Raw genomic sequence first — 19901 nt, 5'->3', positions numbered from 1 at the left:
TCACTTGATCTTAACAGCACATTTTGCGCTTGCACTAACACTTTTACTTATTTTTGCACCAACACATACGATGGAGCACACAGTAAAAAAAAAAAATAACTTGCTGCTTACGAATCACATAATTTTTGAGATAATACAAATACACCTTTAAACGAGCACACAAAATTACACTTAAGACACATCACAACACAAATTCCACACATTTATCTCCTGATTTGATGTCTCACTGACTCACTTGATCTTAACAGTACATTTTGTACTTGCATTAACACTTGTACTTATTATTACACACAGAAAAAAATGAAAAAAAAAATCACTGACTTCTTGCTTTCAAATCACCTAATTTAAATGCGCACATAACATTACACTTATGACACAGCACAACACAACTGCAGCACATTTATCCCCTGATCTTATGCGAAAAGCACAAGCAAATTTTTCAACTGCTTTCAATTCACGGAGAACACACACAAAAAAAAGGAAAAAAATTCACTGGTTTCTCGCTTTGTACCGCCAAATTATTTCGCTCAGGCAAATACTATTTTAAATGCGCACTTTCTCGTTCTCCTTATTCCAGCTTCCTTTTTTGGATTTGCACACACACTTTCGCGACTCAACTGCAACGGACTTATCTTCTGATTTCGCGACACTACATGTCAAGCTAATTTTCACAAATGAATGCTAGAATAACGCAGCACAAAAAAAAATCACTTTCATTTCATTTTTGCACTAACTCACAAACATTTTTCAATGCTCTTTCACTTGTTGCACCCGTTGTAAAATATTCACACGCAGGCGTAACTGCAATAACCGAATCTGAAAAGCAAGAAATGTAATAATTAATATAAAATTTGTGAACAATATGTTATTGCGTATATAATAAAATTATTAAAATGCCAGTACTTAAACAGCAAAGGATATGCAAACTTTCCTTACAGTCCTTGGAATCGCAACTGACTCGCAATGTCATTCACCTGCACACACACACATTTTGGCGCCAGTCCGTGCACATTTTGATATCGTTGCCACCGGATCGAAATATTTTTGCGCAATTTGTTGTAGATTCAATACATGTGGCATCCCTGAGTTCATCTCACAACAAAAACACAAATCTATTGAGCACTTAATTTGTCGTCCTCTTACGTTATGCCGTTCTCCTTCCTGATCTCAACCAGGCGAATTTTCAGCAATACAAGAAACTAATTATGGCTTAATTGCGTTGCTTGTTGCATCTTAGGTAATTAGTACTTGAATCGTTAAAATTTATCTTAACAAAATATACTTATAAGTACAATAAAGTTGTATGCGAAAATGTTAAACGTAAGTTTATCCAAAAATTATCCATTATCCACTTTCTTCAACATTACTTTAACCAAAGAGAATGATATTACGCTTAATAAATAGTTTAGTCCATTTCTTGCCTTGTTAAGAATATGTGTGTTTTTATTTTTATTTAGTTTAATATTTAAGCAGCATAATGTTAATTATTTAATAAAAAATTGTAGAATTTGAGCATCGGAATAAATAAGCAATATTTTTTATATCTGCTAAATAACATGAATAAGATTATTTATATTTTGGAGAAAGCGAGTATAATAAAATTGAAGTTTAATAAAATTGAAGTTATCGTTTATACTTTAGCAAGTGTCAAAGATATAGCACAGATACCCCAAAAAACAATATTTTGTATTAGATGGGATGCAGATACAGATGCCACTAAATACGCTGGAATTACAAGAGTATCATTTTTATTGCACGAATTGTCAAAACAAATGTTGCAAAGTTCCGTTTCCCTAGAGCAATATTCACGTAGTATGGTTGTTATTTCAGAATAGCAGCCTCTAGTCAGTGTTTTTGTGTAATCTACAGATACAAAAATTTTAATGGAATTGAAATGACAGAATCAATAACAAGCTTACGATATATGGCTGTATAACAACCTGTAAATTTGGTATTGTATTCACAAGACTTATAGTATTCCAAACCAAGTTTTTCCTGTGCACAAGCTCCATTAAGCTCACTCGAACAACTGTAGCAAAACATTCCAGGTAATGAAGTATTCCGAAGAAGCTGTAAATTAGTCTTTAAAGACTGAGGCTTTATGGGTTTTTTAGATTCATCCAAATCGGGCTTAGCGAGAGTAATATTTAAGGAGTTATCCGACTTTTCGATGGCAATGGAAGTATCGATTACTTCACTACGTTTAGGCATATTCAAAGCCATATTTAAGAATGATTCAGATCTATCCTTTGTAGTATATTCGAATATAGATTTATTCAAAGAAGATATATTAGGTGTTGGTTTATTGAAATTATATTTATCCAATGTAAGTTTGTCCAATGTTGTTTTATCCAAAGTAAGTTTATCCAATGAGGTTTTATCCAGAGCATATTTATTCAAGGCATGTATAAACGATGTCGAATCATCCGTCAATAGTAAGGTGATTAATATAGCTATCAAAACTTGAAACTGCATTGCTAAAATGCTCTTTAAGACTTAGCCCTATCAATAAATTTGGTCGTATCCTGTTGAGTCTAAAGTGACAACTGACTGAAGCCAACAAATAGTTATGCAAATTATTCCAAATCACATGCAGTTATCCTGCTAATTAACTAATAAAAACAAGTGACAAATTATAGCTTTAAAACATTATTTAATAAATGATAAAAGGTGTATTATAAATTCGACTAGTTTGTCACGCGACAAAAAAACAAATACAAGTAAAAGTATTTTAAACTACAGTATTGTATAGAGATTGTAGAAATGATAAAGGATTTCAGAACAGAATTAATTTGATGACATAGAGAATCCACACAGCGGAGTTGTTTAATATTCGAACTGCACTTGCTGTGGCAGGCGGTGCCACATCCTTGTTGCATAGCTTATCATAGCAGAGCACACAGTGCTTTGGCTCCTTGCGGCAATATTTGTTTCCCTCTTCCGACAGCTCCGAAATGCATCCACGCATTATGAGCTGGGTATCAGCTGGCAAAGGATTCATTGTGAGTTTCGATTTCTATTAGAATAAAAGTTTTACACTTACATTTAATGAGTGTGTAGCATCCTTCTTTGCTGATTGCCTGACATGGAGACGTATCACTGGGCTTTTGATCACACTTGCCTCTCGGGTAGCTGGAGCAGCTATAACAATTCATCGTGTTCAAGCTGGGACTTGGCTGCATCGTTGTTTGCTCCGCAGAACTGTGACTTTGGCTTGCAGCTGCATCATTCTGGTAATCCGTTTCTGCTTCGGGAGCAGTCGCAGATTTAGCTTCCGATTCAGCTGCTGGTTCAGGAAGTGGTTCAGCTAGTGGCTTGGTTTCCGGTTTAGCTGCTGGCTCAGGAAGTTGTTCAGCTGCAGGTTCGGTTTCGGGTTCAGCTGCAGGTTCGGTTCCGGATTGAATTGTCGGTTCAGAAAGCGGTTCAGGTTCAGCTGCTGGTTCAGCTTCAAGTGCAGGTTCAGGCTGTGCTTCAGGTTCAGCTTCAGCTGCTGGTTCAAGCTCTTCAGCTGGCTTAACCTCGGTTGTTGGTTCAGCTTCAGCTGCTGGTTCACGAGCATCTTCATTAATTGGTTCAGATGAGGGTTCGGCTTCAGGAGTTTTTGCAGCTACAGCTTCAGGTTCAACCGCAGGTTCAGCTGCTGATTCCGAAACTGTCCCAGCTTCCGCTGTAGAAACCGGTTCAGTTGCAGGCTCAACTATCTCTACCACAGCAGGTTCCTCATGCGGTGGCAATTCTGTTTCCACCGCTGGCAGCTGCGTTGTGACCTCATCCTGTCCCTGTGCCCCGCTGCCCTCCAACAGCAGAGCAAACAGCGCGAACCAAAGGCGCAATTGTTTTCCGTTCATGGCCAATTCGGGTTGAATTGTATTGAACGTTTAAATTGCTGGGCTGAAATGCGAGGCTCAATGCGATGCTTTCGCTTGGGTAATTAGAAAGTTTGAAAACTTATCTGCAGAGTGCTATTCAAATAGTGCGTTATTGACGATTGATTGTCGAGTGGCGGCCGTTGCCGTTGCTGCTTCGGTGGCAACTGAACAAGGGCAAAACAACAAATTGTTGACCATATGCCGCTGATTGTCACGCAATTATCCGGCTCCGAAATGAAATCGATATTCCACACAACCTCATATATGTCCTGAACTCCTGCTGACCGCAATGCCAACGTCCTGAATAATAGATCATGTGAACTCTCTCGTTCTCTCCGTCAGCCGCATTGCAATGGAATTAACATAGCGTCCAAGGACATGACAATAATGGTTCACGGTTCTTTGGTTAATCGGACAGTTGGCAAAAATACCAAATGCCAAATGCCAAATGTAGAGTGTAGTATTATCTATTTAACTGACTACTTGAATACCCTACGATTAAGCTGCTATCATTACCCATGCATCGACTTAGGCTTATCAATGTGATAATGGCAATTGTGCCTTTGTTCAAGTGATAAGTCATAAATAAATTGCTTGCATTTTGTTTAGTTGTTTCTAAGTTGTAGTTGCTTGTTGCAAAATGTTGTTCAACTCGATCCTGCTGCCATTAAGTGAGTGCTACAAATGCGTTTCCAATATTCTCATTATACAAATGTTTCGCTATAAATAGGCCTTGGTTTGTTCCTCCTACTCCTGCCACCCAGTTGGGGAATTGTTTGCTATCATTGCGATTCCATCGCATTGCCCGAATGTGCCCAAACCCTGGGTGAAGTGGGCCTGCTGCCGTACAAGGAATGCGCCACGGAACTGACGTGTTCCATGTCCATTGGTGAGTTCAGCTAACGAATTCTCCTACGATTTCTCAACTACATTTCCCTTACTCTTTGTAGTCGATTCCATTACGTATCGTGGCTGCGGCGCTGAAACTCCAACCACCCAAGCCACCTACTCCAAGCGCTGCTCCTCGAATCTCTGCAATGCTGGCGTCTATCCGCCAGGTCGCCTGAAGTGTCATCATTGCGCAGGGGAGACTTGTGTGTCAGCACCCGCTGGCAAGCCACATCCTTGTCTTCAGCACTACGAAGTAGATCAATGCTATACGGAGGTGTTGAATGCCACTTGGGCGTATCGTGGCTGCAGCTCCGATCAGAATCACACAGCGGCTGCCACAGCACAACTCTGCGATATCAATGGCTGCAATGAGGAGGAAGGAGCTTGGACTTTGTCCTGCGTAAGGTGTGACTCCCAGCAAACGCTTGGCTGCAAAATGGATCTGTTTCAGCTGAGCAACAGTGCAACGTGCAACATCAGTCAGTTCGAACAGTGTGAGATGCAAATGTTGCTGAGTGATGAGGAGCCACAATACTGCTTCAGCTATCGCCACTTGAGTCGTGTGGTGCGTGGTTGTTCAGCTGAGTTGCCAGCAGAACTGAAAGCAGTTAAGGATGATCTAGTGCAATGCGCTACGGCGGACAACTGCAATGCGGGCTGCATGCCACAGCAGCGTTGCCTCAACTGCAACTCCATCGATCAGCAGCAATGTCGCACCAACGCCACCTCAATGAGCAGCAGCTACTGCGGCTCAGCGGAGGCTTCCTCCTGCTATGCCTGCGAGTATGATGATTGGAGCGTGCAACGCGGTTGCGGTGCACCGCCCACAACTGCTGCAATACTCAATTGCTACGAATGTGATGGCAGCACTCAGCAAACCTGCAACGCCGTCGACTTTACGCGCTGCTATCGATGCAACAGCGACGAAGCAGGCGCTGGTTGCGCCAACTGGCAGCGTCCTGGTGGCATCTACATCGAGGAATGCTCGCTGCCTGCTGCCCCTTGCCTTGTGCTTAATCACTTGAATGGCACCACAGAGCGTGGTTGTCAACGTGAGGATTTCCACTGCAATGCAACGACTGTGGCCAAGTGTCGCAGTTGCGATGGCAGCTTCTGCAACACGGGCGCATTTCCCGAGCAGCGTTTGTGGTGTCATCAGTGCGAGAATTGCGAGCAAGTTGCACTGGGTCAGGACTCCGTGCCTTGTCCTCTGTTGGCCAATGAGCCGAGTGATCAAAGTGCTGCCTGCTTGGAGTTCTACGATGAGCACAGCAAGCAAGTGGTGCGTGGCTGTCGCTCCAACTCGAAGCTGTACTACGAGTGCTTGCTGCGCAGTGGCAATGAGCCGAGTTGTCGTCTGTGCCACACACCAGGTTGCAACGATACGCCGGGGCAACAGTTGCGTGGCGACAGCTTGGAGACGGAAGAAAGCTCACTGATGATCAGATCAACGGCTGCGAAGAGATTTACAATGTTCACAGCATCGCTTAGTTGGTTTTGCATTACTTATCAGCTAATTCTATTTAACCAAGGACTGTAAAATTAAATGCATTTTAATTTTTCATGTTTTCCTCAATGATTATGATGAATTTTAAACAATTTCATAAATAAATTTCAAAACTTATTAACTTACACATCGGGGTCTTGTCCAAAAACATTGATTTTACTGCAATAGATGCAATAAGTTTATTCCTAGTATATTTTTTATTTAAAAAAACTATTGACGCTAACCGGCTATATAAAAGAATCGAATCTATATGGAGCAACTACAACAGTTCTAATCATCATAGTCATGCGGTTTGTAGCTGGGACTGAGGGCGCGTCCACGATGATTGAAAGTGTAGAATGATGGGAAGTTGCCAAGGGTGTCCCAGGTCTTTGCCTGCATGTCGACAGTGGCCCGAATCTCCTTAAAATCGCCCACAATCTGGATAATATTGTAGACGACAATCATCAGGCTGATCACCGTTTGCAGTATAATCTAATTGGAGACTTGCAAATTAGTATCAGGCTAAAAAGGGAAATATATTTACTCACATCCAATGGCAGACTGCTCCACTCCTGTTCAGTGAGCCTCAAATAAGTGCGATCTACATTAAATTAGTTAAATTGAATTATAATTTATCATTAGCGGCAAAAGTTGACTTTGCACTTACGATGAGCGGCCGAAAAGGCAGCATGTGCCAGACTTGCAAAGCCGCCGATTAATAGCAATTTATTAAAGAACTTGCTGCCCATTTTCAGTTATAAAAGCCACGTAATTTAATTCTAAATAACAGAAATGCAATGTGCAGTGAGAAACAGGCAACTTTTTTTATTAAATCTAATTTAATTTGACAGTCACCCCGGAACTGAAACAGCTGTTTGTCGTTGGCGTTGCCGTATGTGTGCAAAGAATTGCTGTACTCGCATTCACAATAGTATTTCGTTAGGTTTCTCCGTTGCCTCTCTCTATTTCGTATATTTTTTAATTATAATTGTTGTTTATAATAAAATTTTGATCCCGAAAGGAAAATCGAAGAAACTGGTTTGTAAGCGTATAGGTTTTAGGAAAACCAAGCAATTTAAAATGACTGTTCAAAACGATGCTCCTCTTTAACGTATTTTTTTAAATATACCAAACGAAATTCTGCTTATTGTCATACCACGACACTGCTTTTTAATAATCAATAAACATTTTTCTTAACAGAAATATTATCTGATGTGGTATAATAGAATAATTTATTTAATATTTATAGTGTTTGTAATATGTGACTGCACATAAATTTTTGTCATTTAAAATCGATATTTTCAAATTTTAAAATCATCGATATCGGTTTCATCGATGTTTCTTTACTGTCTCGTCGTTCGTACGCTGTTCATTCGTGTTTCTGACTTCGGGTGCTGTGGATGCTTTGCGCGCTTTATTGAAAACATACGCAACATAAAAAGCATATTCGTAATAACAAAAAAACCTGCACATAAGTTAACCCGGTCTTTTCCCGCGCATCTTAAACGCCAACTATTTAAAACGCGGCTACAACTCCAGAACATAAATTTGCACTTTCTGTGTTTGTGTGTGGGCGTGCACTTGTTCAGTGTCCACTTGTGTGTGTGAGTGCGTGTGTTTGTGTGTATCCTTGCGTCCTCGCTGCCCCCGCCGTCGCCGTCGTTCTCGTCATTTCTGCACTGTGCCAGCCAAGGGTGTGGTGTGTGTGAAAAATTCCAGCACAGCGCGACAGCGAAAAAAACGAGTAATAAATAAATTGGAATTGGAATTGAAACTGAAATTGAAACTGAAACATGTCGGTCTCCTCGAACGCCTCCTCTGCTGCCTCGTGCAACGGCAGCGCTGATGATAGCATAACAACAACAGCAACAACGGCGACAACAAACACAGATAACTCGGAGTTGGCGCACATCTTGAATCGCCGCCAGAGTATCATGGACTCACAGGAGGCGGGCATCGAGGTGCCGCGCAGCTTTAAGGTCGTCAATGTCTACACTGAGTTCCACGAGTTCTCGCGCAAGCAGATCAAGGACTATCAAAAGACCTTCAATACGTAAGTAAACTTCTTGATTTCGTTTTAAAAATAATTCTTATTTAAAAAACTTTAAAGCTGAAATAAAAGTAATCAGATTTAGTTCATTTTTAGTACCATAGTTATATTTTTGTTAGTACAAAAAAGGCTAAATAGAGAATGATATTTATTATATTTTTAATGAAATCTAGAAAAAGTATTAGGTTACATGAGGATCATGTAGCTAGCCCCAACTTTGTTTAGTATAGGAATTTATTTACTTTATTTTATTTAACAAAATTTATCGTTTATACTTTTTAATTTTGTAATAAATAAATAAAATTTATTACTAACCTACCTACAATTTTATTGCTTGTAGTTCTATTACTTATGCTCTAAAATAATAATCGAGTCATTATGGAATAATATAATTATCACAAAATTATATAAGTAGTTATAATCTGACTTACAATACTTAACGTCTCAAGTAGTTAGGGTATCCCAACGTCGGTTAAAGCTCATGTATATTCACTTAGCAAAAGGTAAAGGAAACTAATGCGCTTAATTGCCAAGTAAATTGCATGTCCCACCATCACCACCAGCCACCTTCACTTTGGTTCGCTCTCAGTTGCAATGGGGCATGACTCAGTCTCAGTTTCAGTTGCACAGCTTCGACCGCAAGCTCCATGTTGCAGTTGTTTCGTTTAGGATTTCAGTTCCGCGCCTCAAAACCGCGCCATGAGTCAAAGTTGACACTGCTCACAGCTCAAGTATTAACAACATACGTACTTAAGGTGCTTGTGCGCTTACTTTTACGAGCTACTGTGGTTTATGGTTTAGCCTAACACCTCGCTCAAGTGATTAGAATTTCCTTGTTCCCACAGAAGAGTAGAAGGGCATGCCAAGTTCGAGATATAGTAAAGTAGAAAAGGTGTTAGAAGGTTTACACTATATTTTATATATTAATTGTGTCGGAATTAAAGAGGGCATAACATATTGGAGAACATTTATGTTGCACAATTGAAGAGGTTTTAAAATATTTGAGAATACTTATAAGAACTATGGATCTATATAATTTATAAAAAGAAATACAATAGAGGAGATAAGAAATTTCATAAAAATTATCATACTGCAAACTTAATTTTAAAGCGAAAATGAATAATTTTTCTACCAAAAAGTTGTGAAGAATCCAAATAAATCATAGATATTTCATTCAAAAGTTGATTATCTTCTGGTTTACAAGTATTTCGTAGTCGAGTACACTCGCTTGTGGCTTTCTTACTTGTTTGTTTTTATTTATATGTGGGGGTCGTTGAGTAGCTCAGCTTACATATCGCTAAACGATCGCATTCCCACTCCAATGAGCCGCATAAAGTTGCGTAATCCCAGCTGCTAAATCGCAGTTAGATTGTTTTCCTCTACACATGTAAAACTTATGATGATATCTACGAGACAAATTCCATTTTCATTTTTTTTGCACGTTGTCTTGATAACTTATCTCTCGTTCGCTCAGCTCATCCAATTTGACTTTGCATGCTGATTATGCGCATTAATTTTGTGTGTTGTTTTCTGTGCTGGAAGTCTTGAAGTCTGTCGTCAATAATAAATACATGTGTTCTCAGAAATCTAGCTGATTCAACAACAGCAAACGTTCCTCTGATTCACCTGTCGAATCAATTAACAGTTGGATTCTATGCACACTTTTTATTAACACCTTCCGCTAATTGTAGCACAATTCTGTTTACCTGATTCCTGAACCTTTAAAAGCAGAATATAATCCTGAATTACTCCTGTTTGTGTGATTCATCATGCCCAAGCATTTGGGTCAATTGGCACATTGTCAAAACGAAAGAAATGTTTGTTAAACGAGACATGAAAAAACACAAACGAACGTGTTTTGGAATCGTAAACATATAACCCAAAACATGCTCTCCTCCAACTCCACGATGTCTGTCTGTGTGTATGACTAAAGACAACAACAAACAGTAAGAAGCTGAGAAAGACAGAGCAAGAAAGAAGGAAAGAGTATAAAAAGTGCTAAATGAAATCGTTGACTTTTTGTTTTTAATCAAAGTTTATTTTAGAATTTACTTTCAAGCGCAGTTATCCGTACTTAAATCATTTAAATTTACAATACTTATTGAGTTTGGAACCAGTTTCAGTTTCTTTGCCGCAAATGTCAATCGAAGACTCTTGTTTGATAACAACACAAACAAATCAGAAAACCGGCTGTGTGTTGTTTGCTACTTGGCATTTCAAAAGTCACAGCAAAAAGCCGAGAATCTCCCTTTCGAAAACAGTTATTGTGCTAATATTGTAAATTTTGCAAACAATTATTAACATTCCCAGCTGAGTCACGAGTTGTTCCATGTCAACGCTGTAAATAAAAAAAAAATGGCCACTGAATCAGCAAATGCGCAATGCGGTTTAATTTAAACAAAAACACATTGCGAATATCAACAGTTCAGCAAAGGCGTTAGGCACTGAGTCTTTTATTTCCTAGCAACGATAAAACTGAAGATGCATATATATATTTTTATATGTACGCATACATATGTTTAGCGATTGCAAATGGGGAAAATCGGAAAGAAGACGACGATAAAGTAGAGCATAAACAAAAACACAACAAAAAACGCGGGTCCATTTGGGTCGGATAATCGGACACGCAATACCATATATGTACATATATATAGTATATGATGATGTGCGTTGTATTATTTCTCTTCTTATAGTTACTATGTCTAGGCGTTGTAATAATTTCGTTGATACGCCTGGACTTGAGTTTCCGGTAATGTAATGTTTTCGTTTTGGATGCGTCAGATTTTCCGGGTTCACAAGACGATAGCAATAAATTGCAGACGTCTGCTTGTAGCTTAATGATATTGATTTTAATATATACGTATGTACATTTGCATTAAAATGGCGACGCCCCAACATGCAAACACACATATATAGGAGGTGGTGGATGTACTTGTGTATATAGTACGTCTGTCTGCTGCAGATAAGGCTGCAAATCCTTATTGAAACTATGGGGCAACTACCACCAGTCAACTACAAACAATCCATCGCTTCTATCCAACATTGGGTGTCGCCCATTCTCCATTGTCCATTTTGCATGTGGGTAACATTTGGACTCATTGCATTTTCATTTTCAACTCGAATCTGTTCACAGAGAACTTACAAAACAACCAGCATTTGCATGTGAATTGAACTCGGTGAGTGCCGACAGCTCTCTGATTAGAGATGGTAACGTGAGGCGCTTTAAACGATAGTAAAGGAATCCTTTTTGAATAGGAATGAGTTTCCATAGTTAGAAATTTGTAATTAAGTACAAGAAGTGTTATAGAAGAAGTTATATTATCGCGTGATTTCAGTTATAGATCAATTCGATATTTATCCTATATATTTAAGAATATCTGCCTCGATAAGTGCATTAATGTTTTCTTTTTTATATTTTTGTGGTTCTTTTGGCGACAAGAATAAAAAGTGTTTCAATTTTTAATTATATTTTTAATATGACATTTTGTTTATTTTGGTTATTTTTTAATATAAAACTATTTTCTATATGGCATTTTGTTTATTTTAGTTATTTTTAAACGTAATCTGTTTTTATATTGAATATAACATTTTCTATCTAATTTGTTATCAATAAGTGTGATTTATAACAACATTTGTATTTTCCTCTCACAATTTTATTTAAACAGATAAAGTTCAATTAAATTGACACTTTAACTTGTTAACATTACAATTAGTTTTCAATGTGAACTTTTATGAATTCATGAAGTTTACACAGATGTTAGTTACTGCTGAGGTTCATTTAAATTCGACACTTCAACTGATTGAAATTAACACTTTAGTTGCCTAATTAAATTAGCACTTTAATTTGCATACGAGTGCAAGTGCACAACATAAATATTGTTCGTTGCTCACATCACTATCAGCGATGTCAATGTCGCTTAATTCTGCCTACAAATTGGGTTCATGGCAAATGCCTGACAAACGCACACACACACACACACACAGAGAGACACGCATACATACTTATGCAAAATCAGTTACACGCACACGCACATTTAAATTTGAGGGGTTGTTGTTATTGTCATGTTGTGTGTGGGCTTTTTCAGCACTACAACTTAGCAACATGGAAACTGGCAACTTGTGTGGCAAAGAGCTTTTAATTAAGCCGCAGTCACCACCCATTATCACTGAGGCATGACCCTCCCCAATCCCTGCAAAAAAGGGTTGCACTTTTTAGGATAACTGCAGCTGCAAATGTTGCAGCAGCTTGTATATTACATGAGGCGACAGGTTCATTGACATTTGCTTCGCAGCTTGTTATTCATTTGGTGTTTAAACTGCAATTTGTGTGTGTGTGTGTGTGTGTGTGTGTGTATGTGTTGTTTACCTTTTGTTGTCGACGACCAACTGCAATGCAGTCGAATGTAAATATTGCGAAAGACTTGCTTTTTTCGACAATCGATAGCACTGCATTATTATCTATTGTGAGTGGCGGCCATGGTCACTTTACTTCCTGCTTGCTGCAGCTGTTGTTGTTGGAAGCTGCGACTGCTTGTCGCCAATATTAATGACCACACTTGACGCTGACCTTTGCCAAATGTGCAGTCAGTGGGCAGGCGACCAGCTGTCTGACAACGTTGCCAGACCACATTCATTCGTCTCTCTCCACTCTCCACTCCATACTCTCCACTCTGCTGTGACAGCTCGCGCGTACATTGTGATTACATTAACAATGTTGTGTTGATTGACAGTGAAAAAAGTAAACGCATGTAAATGCATGCGAATGTGTGTGTGTGTGTGTGTGTGTGTGTGTGTGTGTGTGTGTGTAAGCGTGCTGTGACTAGTGACAAAGTCGTGGCACTCAATTGAGGAAATATCAAATTAAATAATACGAGTAAACCACATAGAATCATCATCATCATCATCATAATCATCGTGGTTGTCATCATGCAACAATCAGCACCAGTTCCAATCTGCATTCAACTTGTTGCAATTAGTCATACGAATCATAACTTTAGAGTATGAGTTGTACACAATTGCTTATCAATGCTCTACCCCACTTCTCTTGAGTTGACATTGTTCATTGTTCTCCATTTAGTTGGAATCATTGACTCATAGAGTTAAATATGTTGCACTTACTGACTTTGCGGTTCCCCTTTATGTGGGCATTACTCCTGACCCTTACTCGTGATTTTGCCGCTCCCTTTTCTGCTGACTTTGCTGTTGTTTTTATACTGCTCCCTTTTCTGCTGCCTTTTCCTTCCCGCCTTATAGCTTCTTCTGTAGATGCTTTTTCAGCTCCCTTTGCAGATGATTTCTTTTCTGCTCCCAATTCAGTTGCCTTTTCCTACTCCCATTACAGCTGACATGTCTGCTTCAATTTCTGTTCTATTTTGTGCTGCTTATTTTACTCCCTTTTCAGCTGTATTTTCCTACTCACTTTACTGCTGACTTTTCCACTGCCTTTGTTCAGTCCTTTTTCAGTAGCCTTTTCCTACTTCTTTTTCAACTGAATTTTTCCACTCATTAACTTTTCTGTTTTATTTTCAATTACTGTTCCATTTTCTTTTATATCACTATTTTGTGCTTCCTTTTTTACTCCCTATTCAGTTGCCTTTTCCGACTCCCATTAAATCTACTGACTTTTCTGCTTCCAATACTGTTACATTTTTTGCTGCCTTATACTGCTCCCTTTTCAGTTGTATTTTCTTAGTCACTATACTGCTGAATTTTCTACTTCCATTACTGTTCTATTTTCAGAAAGTTTCGTACTGTTTACTTTTCTACTCCCTTTGTAGATGCTTCCTTTCTTGCTCCCTATTCAGTTGCCTTTTCCTACTACTGACTTTTCTGCTTCCATGTCATCTATATTTTCTCTTACCTTTACACTGCTTCCTTTTCTACTGTCTTTCCCAGTTCCCTTGTTAGATGCCTTTTCAGAGCCACTTTTCTTCGATATCTACTCCTCCTCTTTTTACTACTGACTTTTCTGCTTCCATTCCTGCTCAATTTTCTGCTGTTTATTCTGCTCCCTTTACAGCTACTTTTCCCGTATTTATTTCCTGCTGCAACTATAAATAAATCCACCACGACCCACGCAACGCAACGCAACGCAGCGTTTGCTCCAATTTCGTAATGTCAAAATATGAGGCGTTTTATTTTTTGACCAACCTAACAAATTTATAGGCCTTTTTTTTTGGACTAAGCGGGAGTCGATGGTGGCAAGTTTATATTGCGTTTTTACTGATTCTTTGTGCTCACGCACATCACGCATCAACAAAATGTTGTGTGTCTTCAATATAAATGGCACAAAGTATTTTAAATACTTGGAAGACAGGTGCATATGGTATGGTATGGCAAGTCGAGTCGAGGCAATCAGTCAGTCATTCAGTCAATTCGTCAGTTGCTGTTCGTAAACAAGAAATTGTGTATGCAAGACGTCAACTGTGTAAACTTTACGTTTGCTGCATTGTTGTAGTTGGCATTACAATAGATAAAAGACCTCCCGAATGCGCAATAACGTGAAGAAATCCACGAAAATTGAACTGCACTAAGCGAATGCATGAAGACATCATATACACATACTGTTGGTAGGCAGTGTAACCGTTACAAACACACAAAAAAGGTTCAAGAACATGACGCGTTGTGTGTTGGCATTAACCCGCTTGGGCCACAGAGCAAGTCGAGAGAAACATAAATTCACAATGGGCAACAACAATTGCCGTCGCATTAAGTTTGCTAATAGAGAAAAGCAACAACAACAACAGCAACAACAACACCTCCAATAATTGCAACTTGGCATGTACAACATAAATGTGTTTGTGTGTGTGTGTGTAACAAAGCCACAAGCAAAAATACACTTAAAGCACATGCATTTACGATGCAAATGTGGCATGCAACAAAAACAATGGCCAGCTGACCCCGATATTTGTTGAACTGTAGACAACAACAACAAAAGCTGCAGCAAAATATCTGAGAAAAACAAACTTTGAAACACGTAGTTTATATATTTATAAAGAAAAATAAAACCGAGATCTCTTTATTGATCGCACTATGAAATCATCGAAAATAGGCTGCGTGGGAGACTCCAATCAAAATGTGGCAAGAACCACCTACAGGGGGGCAGAATACAAACGTAGCTGATAATATTTGAAATCAAATAAACATCAATTAAACGAATTGAACAGCTGCTGTTTGCAAAAGTCGTTTGAGTCTATTGAGATTACATGAAAAATAAACAACGTAATCATAATGAGAGCGAGTGTTAATTGAAAATGAAAGAAAAGATAGAAAGACAGAAGGAAAAGCAAAAGTAGTCTTGACAATTGTCAAATTGACGCAACAAGCAACACAACAGAAGAAGTGAGAGATGGATACTCTCAATTGAAGTTAATTAAATGCGAACAGACGACAAATGAGCGTCGACAATTTTAATTGTCATCTTTGGCGAGTCGGTTAAATACGCTGCGTGGGTGCGCAGCGTCGATGACACCTTCCACCGTCCATGTGTTGCATGCAACTACAATTGCCGCTACTTGTGTCACTGTTAATTACTTTCACTCTCGTCGCGTCGTGTTTACACAAGCATCACACGCAATTTGTTGTTGTTGTTGTTCCCCTTGCTGCTTACTCTCGATACTCGATACAATTAACGAAACGAAAGCATGAAAAAACTCTTAAAACTTTTCATTATGTGTTAGCTTCTAACGTTCATTTGTGAAATCGAGATCAACAACGCAACGCAATTGAAATCGCATTTTGAAATTGAAAGTTATGCCATTGAATTAAAATGTGTGTAATCGATTGCGTTATTATTTATGATCAAATTTGTCGACAACGCAAACGACGTCGCAACTTGTTGCAAGTTTCCTTGCTGCTTCCTTGCCCGGTTGCGAATCTCAAGACTTTAATGGCAACTTGACTTTTCTGTATTTTTAGCCCCCCAACTAGTTTGACTCGTTTTTTCTTTCGACGGCATCCTTTCGACGGTGACTCAGACAACAGACAGCAGGCAACAGCGGCAAGGTCGAGGTTTCCGCCACATTGTTGCATCTGCCACACGCGATTTGGCCATCTTCACTCTATTGCGTTTTCTCTATGCCACATGCTGCGTTTTTTTTTGTATTTTTGTATTTTTATTTTAATGTGTTACGTAATTAGTTAGTAAATGAAATTTTATTTGCATTTTTATCACACACAATTTCCTGCCTACGCCGCGTTGTTCGGGAAGTGGCAAGCAAGCATTTGAACTCTTGACTCAACATTTTGGCCATTCAACCTACAACACAAGACAAAAAAACCGAATTTTGTGGCAAAGAAATTGAGCAGAAGTCGACGCCAATTGAGGAAATTGATGAGAGACAAGCAGCATATGAAATGAAGGCGAATAAATTAATAGAATTGTTTACCAAAAAAGTACAAAAGCATTAATAGATCATAAGTGGAATAATGGCAGGTACTTTTCAAAAATGAAAAAAGGCTGTTAAACATTTAAACGTTAAAGTAAATATGTGCATTTTTTATAATAATTTGTGTCGATAAACTGTTTATTACAAACTAATAAGGAATAGATTTGGTCGTTTAAAAGAACCCCAAAAATATTTTGGAAGTATTTTTGTATATGAAAAGTTATTAAGCACTTCAACGTTAACGTAGTTACATATGTGGATTTTGTATAATGCATTCTACACCATTCGAATGGTGAAAATTATTTTTCGATGTATTAGTTCTTAAAGGTTCTTAAACAAGTAGTTACACATACTCTTAATAATTTAAAAATTCCACTTAATAACTATATACGCAAACGATATTCATTATTGTTTAAGTTAAACTTAATACGAAGTTAAAAAAAGACCAATAACATTTGGAAAAAAACTTGTCAAAATTCCTTTCAAATGGTCATTACCAAATGAATTTTTCAAGCAACAATTGAGATTCAAGATGAAATTTTGAAAAATTATAAAAATTCCTTTTAAATGTTTAAAACCAAAGAAGAAGAACCAAATCTTTCATACTACATAATTGAAACAAATTAACAATCTTTATTTTTTTATTTTTGAAATAGCTTAAATAGTTAGACTTGAAAAAAAAAACAGTTAGAAATATATATTCATTATTAGTGACAAGCTGCTAAGTAATAGCTTTTCATTATCAGCAAAAACTTGTAGAAAATCTTTACAAAAAGCGCAACTAAAATTAAATGATGACAGTTATTTTCGTAATGATTAAAAAACAGCTACTCAAATAATTAGTGACAAAATTATAGCTGTACTTTAGCATTTGTAATTTCCATAGTCACATTTTGCCTTCTCCATTTCACAAATTGCAATTTTCCCTGCGCCGCTTTTTTGTGTGTGCTTTGGCTTTGGCTTGTCATGTCATGAACCCACGAGGGAGGGAAATTTCAGTCGAAATTGTAAATTTAGCCTGAAATTGGGTTACCTTGGCTAGTCGCTTTATCGATTAGCAGACGAGGCGGAGGAGCAATGACCACATTTTGCCTTCATATGCTAATCAGAGCTCTTGTTCTTTGTGTTTTTATTGCAGTTATGACACGGCTCGCGATGGATTCTTGGATCTGAATGAGCTGAAGTACATGATGGAAAAGCTGGGCGCACCTCAGACGCATTTGGGTCTGAAGAAGATGATCGCCGAGGTCGATGAGGATCACGATGGAAAGATCTCGTTCCGTGAGTTCTTGCTCATCTATCGCAAGGCTCAAGCCGGTGAACTCGATGATGATTCGGGACTGAATCAGTTGGCTCGCCTCACCGAGATCGATGTGGAGCAGGTGGGCGTGAGTGGTGCCAAGAACTTCTTCGAGGCGAAAATCGAGCAGCAGTTGCGCACAAATAAATTCCACGACGAGATCCGACAGGAGCAGGAGGAGCGACGTCGGGAGGAAGAGGAGCGTGCCCAGCGGCGTCAACAGTTCCAGCAGCGGGCCGCGATCTTCCAGTAAAGCCCACTTTTTGAGTGGCCACCATTTATACACGATGTATTTTGTAGGCGTAGGTTAAACAAATGCACACACACACACATCCAACCATATTTGAAACGGAATCGAAAGCGGAGCCGGACTTTGATATACTTATCATCATCACGCATAGAAACTAAACTAATCATCCACAAGAAGGAACTCTTATATATCTTCATAATATGCATACAAAAATACATTAAATTACATTACATAGATAACGAGCATACCAAAAGCATAAATTTACGTTAAAGTTTACGGTTTTTAATAATACTGAATATCGCATATATTATCTATATAGTTTTTAGTAAGTTAAGGGTTTCTTTCTTTGGTATTGCGTTTGCTTTCTGTTGACTTTCCTTTTCGCACTTTTTAATTGAGTTGATTTTATGATTTCATTTGCTTTTTTTTTTTAAGTTGGTGCCATTTTATTTTTGGATTTGATATTTTTTTTTCAAACTGCATTTTTGTTAATCAATGAAAATCAAATGTTTTATGTTCGTAAGCAACAAATGAATAATTATAAAACTCTCAGCTTTGTTGTACATATATATTTATGTTAAAGTTCAAATTTTCAAATTGTGTACGTTTTGGTGGGAATTACTATTATATAATATTTAATTTAAGCAATTAACGCCGTTAAAGCAATATTATATTACGATACGAAACTAGACGGCAATTACTATATATTTACATACACACCACATAATTAACTATTAATAAATGTATATAGTGCAAAATGAAACAAAGGCTTTATCAATTCGGGATTTTCCGTTTCAAAGGATTTCATTTTTGATTCCTAAAACTTGGTTGCGAAAAACATAAAAATGCGATATAAATTGTCGAAATACTTTTGTATGGGGATCTTAGTTAATTTGGCTAACAGTCTGGTATATTTTAGTACTCTTTGTTATATTTTGAATATAGTACTAGTAAATATACCGATTATGGTCTTTGACATGTTTTTGTGGTATATTAATTTGGTATATTTTAAGACACTGTCTTGCTTTCAATAAAAAATGAGTTGCAGGCATTCAAGTATCTATTATATTGATCATAGCTTTTATAAAAATCAGGTAATTATATAATATATAGATGAAGCAAAGATATAAAATATATAGTATAATAAAGTCCTTAGAATGGTTCGGCTTAATATCTATTTACAAAACGAAAATTGGTTTTCACATTTCCTTCCCAAGGAAAGCAAATTAGAGTGATCAAAATATAATCTTAAAAGTGTTTTGTTATCTAATTGGATAATAAAATAGTTTTATAATACTGCGCTCTCAACGAATAAGTTCAAAGATATATTTAAGATTTTTATCATATTACTCTTTGAAATATGAAAAAAATACTTCCACAAATTTGTTTTTCGAAGATCATTGAATGATATAATAATAATAAACAATATAAGAAGCCTTCGCTTTCAACAAATCATTTCAAAGATATATTAAAGTTGTATACAAATCATAGTCATCACGATTACCTTCTCTGTAGTATTAAAAAAGACTTCGTAAATTTCCTTTTTAAAATTCTCATAGAATGATTTAATAATGAATAAATAATATAATAGTATAATAATACTTCGCTCTCAACGAATAAGTTCAAAGATATATTTAAGATTTTTATCATATTCATCTTAGAAAT

At 37.6% G+C, this 19901-nt stretch overlaps 4 protein-coding genes and 1 long non-coding RNA gene across 6 annotated transcripts; 2 read left to right on the top strand and 3 right to left on the bottom strand.

Annotated features, from left to right (window-relative positions):
• Positions 1 to 1959: 1959 nt before the first annotated feature.
• Positions 1960 to 4379, bottom strand: LOC133837170 (protein TsetseEP). The gene is made up of 2 exons (XM_062267850.1): positions 3044 to 4379; positions 1960 to 2985 (listed from the first exon to the last, which is right to left on the bottom strand). Exons 1-2 carry the CDS (start codon positions 3846 to 3848, stop codon positions 2777 to 2779), a joined length of 1014 nt encoding a protein of 337 aa, XP_062123834.1. The 5' UTR covers positions 3849 to 4379; the 3' UTR covers positions 1960 to 2776.
• A 71-nt stretch (positions 4380 to 4450) lies between these two features.
• LOC133837159 (uncharacterized) lies at positions 4451 to 6322 on the top strand. Its single transcript, XM_062267841.1, has 3 exons — positions 4451 to 4540; positions 4600 to 4758; positions 4820 to 6322. The coding sequence occupies exons 1-3, from the start codon at positions 4510 to 4512 to the stop codon at positions 6298 to 6300; spliced, it is 1671 nt and encodes a 556-aa protein (XP_062123825.1). The 5' UTR covers positions 4451 to 4509; the 3' UTR covers positions 6301 to 6322.
• Positions 6323 to 6441: 119 nt separating this feature from the next.
• LOC133837190 (ER membrane protein complex subunit 5) lies at positions 6442 to 7256 on the bottom strand. The gene is made up of 3 exons (XM_062267870.1): positions 6917 to 7256; positions 6798 to 6850; positions 6442 to 6741 (listed from the first exon to the last, which is right to left on the bottom strand). Exons 1-3 carry the CDS (start codon positions 6996 to 6998, stop codon positions 6538 to 6540), a joined length of 339 nt encoding a protein of 112 aa, XP_062123854.1. The 5' UTR covers positions 6999 to 7256; the 3' UTR covers positions 6442 to 6537.
• A 323-nt stretch (positions 7257 to 7579) lies between these two features.
• Positions 7580 to 19003, top strand: LOC133837179 (EF-hand domain-containing protein D2 homolog). Its single transcript, XM_062267859.1, has 2 exons — positions 7580 to 8302; positions 17825 to 19003. Exons 1-2 carry the CDS (start codon positions 8043 to 8045, stop codon positions 18237 to 18239), a joined length of 675 nt encoding a protein of 224 aa, XP_062123843.1. The 5' UTR covers positions 7580 to 8042; the 3' UTR covers positions 18240 to 19003.
• Positions 9841 to 12782, bottom strand: LOC133837201 (uncharacterized). Of its 2 annotated transcripts, none has more exons than XR_009893779.1 (3): positions 12666 to 12782; positions 10006 to 10637; positions 9841 to 9925 (listed from the first exon to the last, which is right to left on the bottom strand). It is a non-coding gene; the product is annotated as an uncharacterized LOC133837201 (long non-coding RNA). The 2 variants fall into 2 exon arrangements; XR_009893778.1 differs by having other exon boundaries at positions 9858 to 9951.
• Positions 19004 to 19901: the final 898 nt, after the last annotated feature.

The sequence above is a fragment of the Drosophila sulfurigaster genome, chromosome 2L (genome assembly GCF_023558435.1).
Source record: "Drosophila sulfurigaster albostrigata strain 15112-1811.04 chromosome 2L, ASM2355843v2, whole genome shotgun sequence".
Lineage (NCBI taxonomy): Eukaryota > Metazoa > Arthropoda > Insecta > Diptera > Drosophilidae > Drosophila > Drosophila sulfurigaster.
This window is presented reverse-complemented; position numbering and strand designations above follow the sequence as displayed.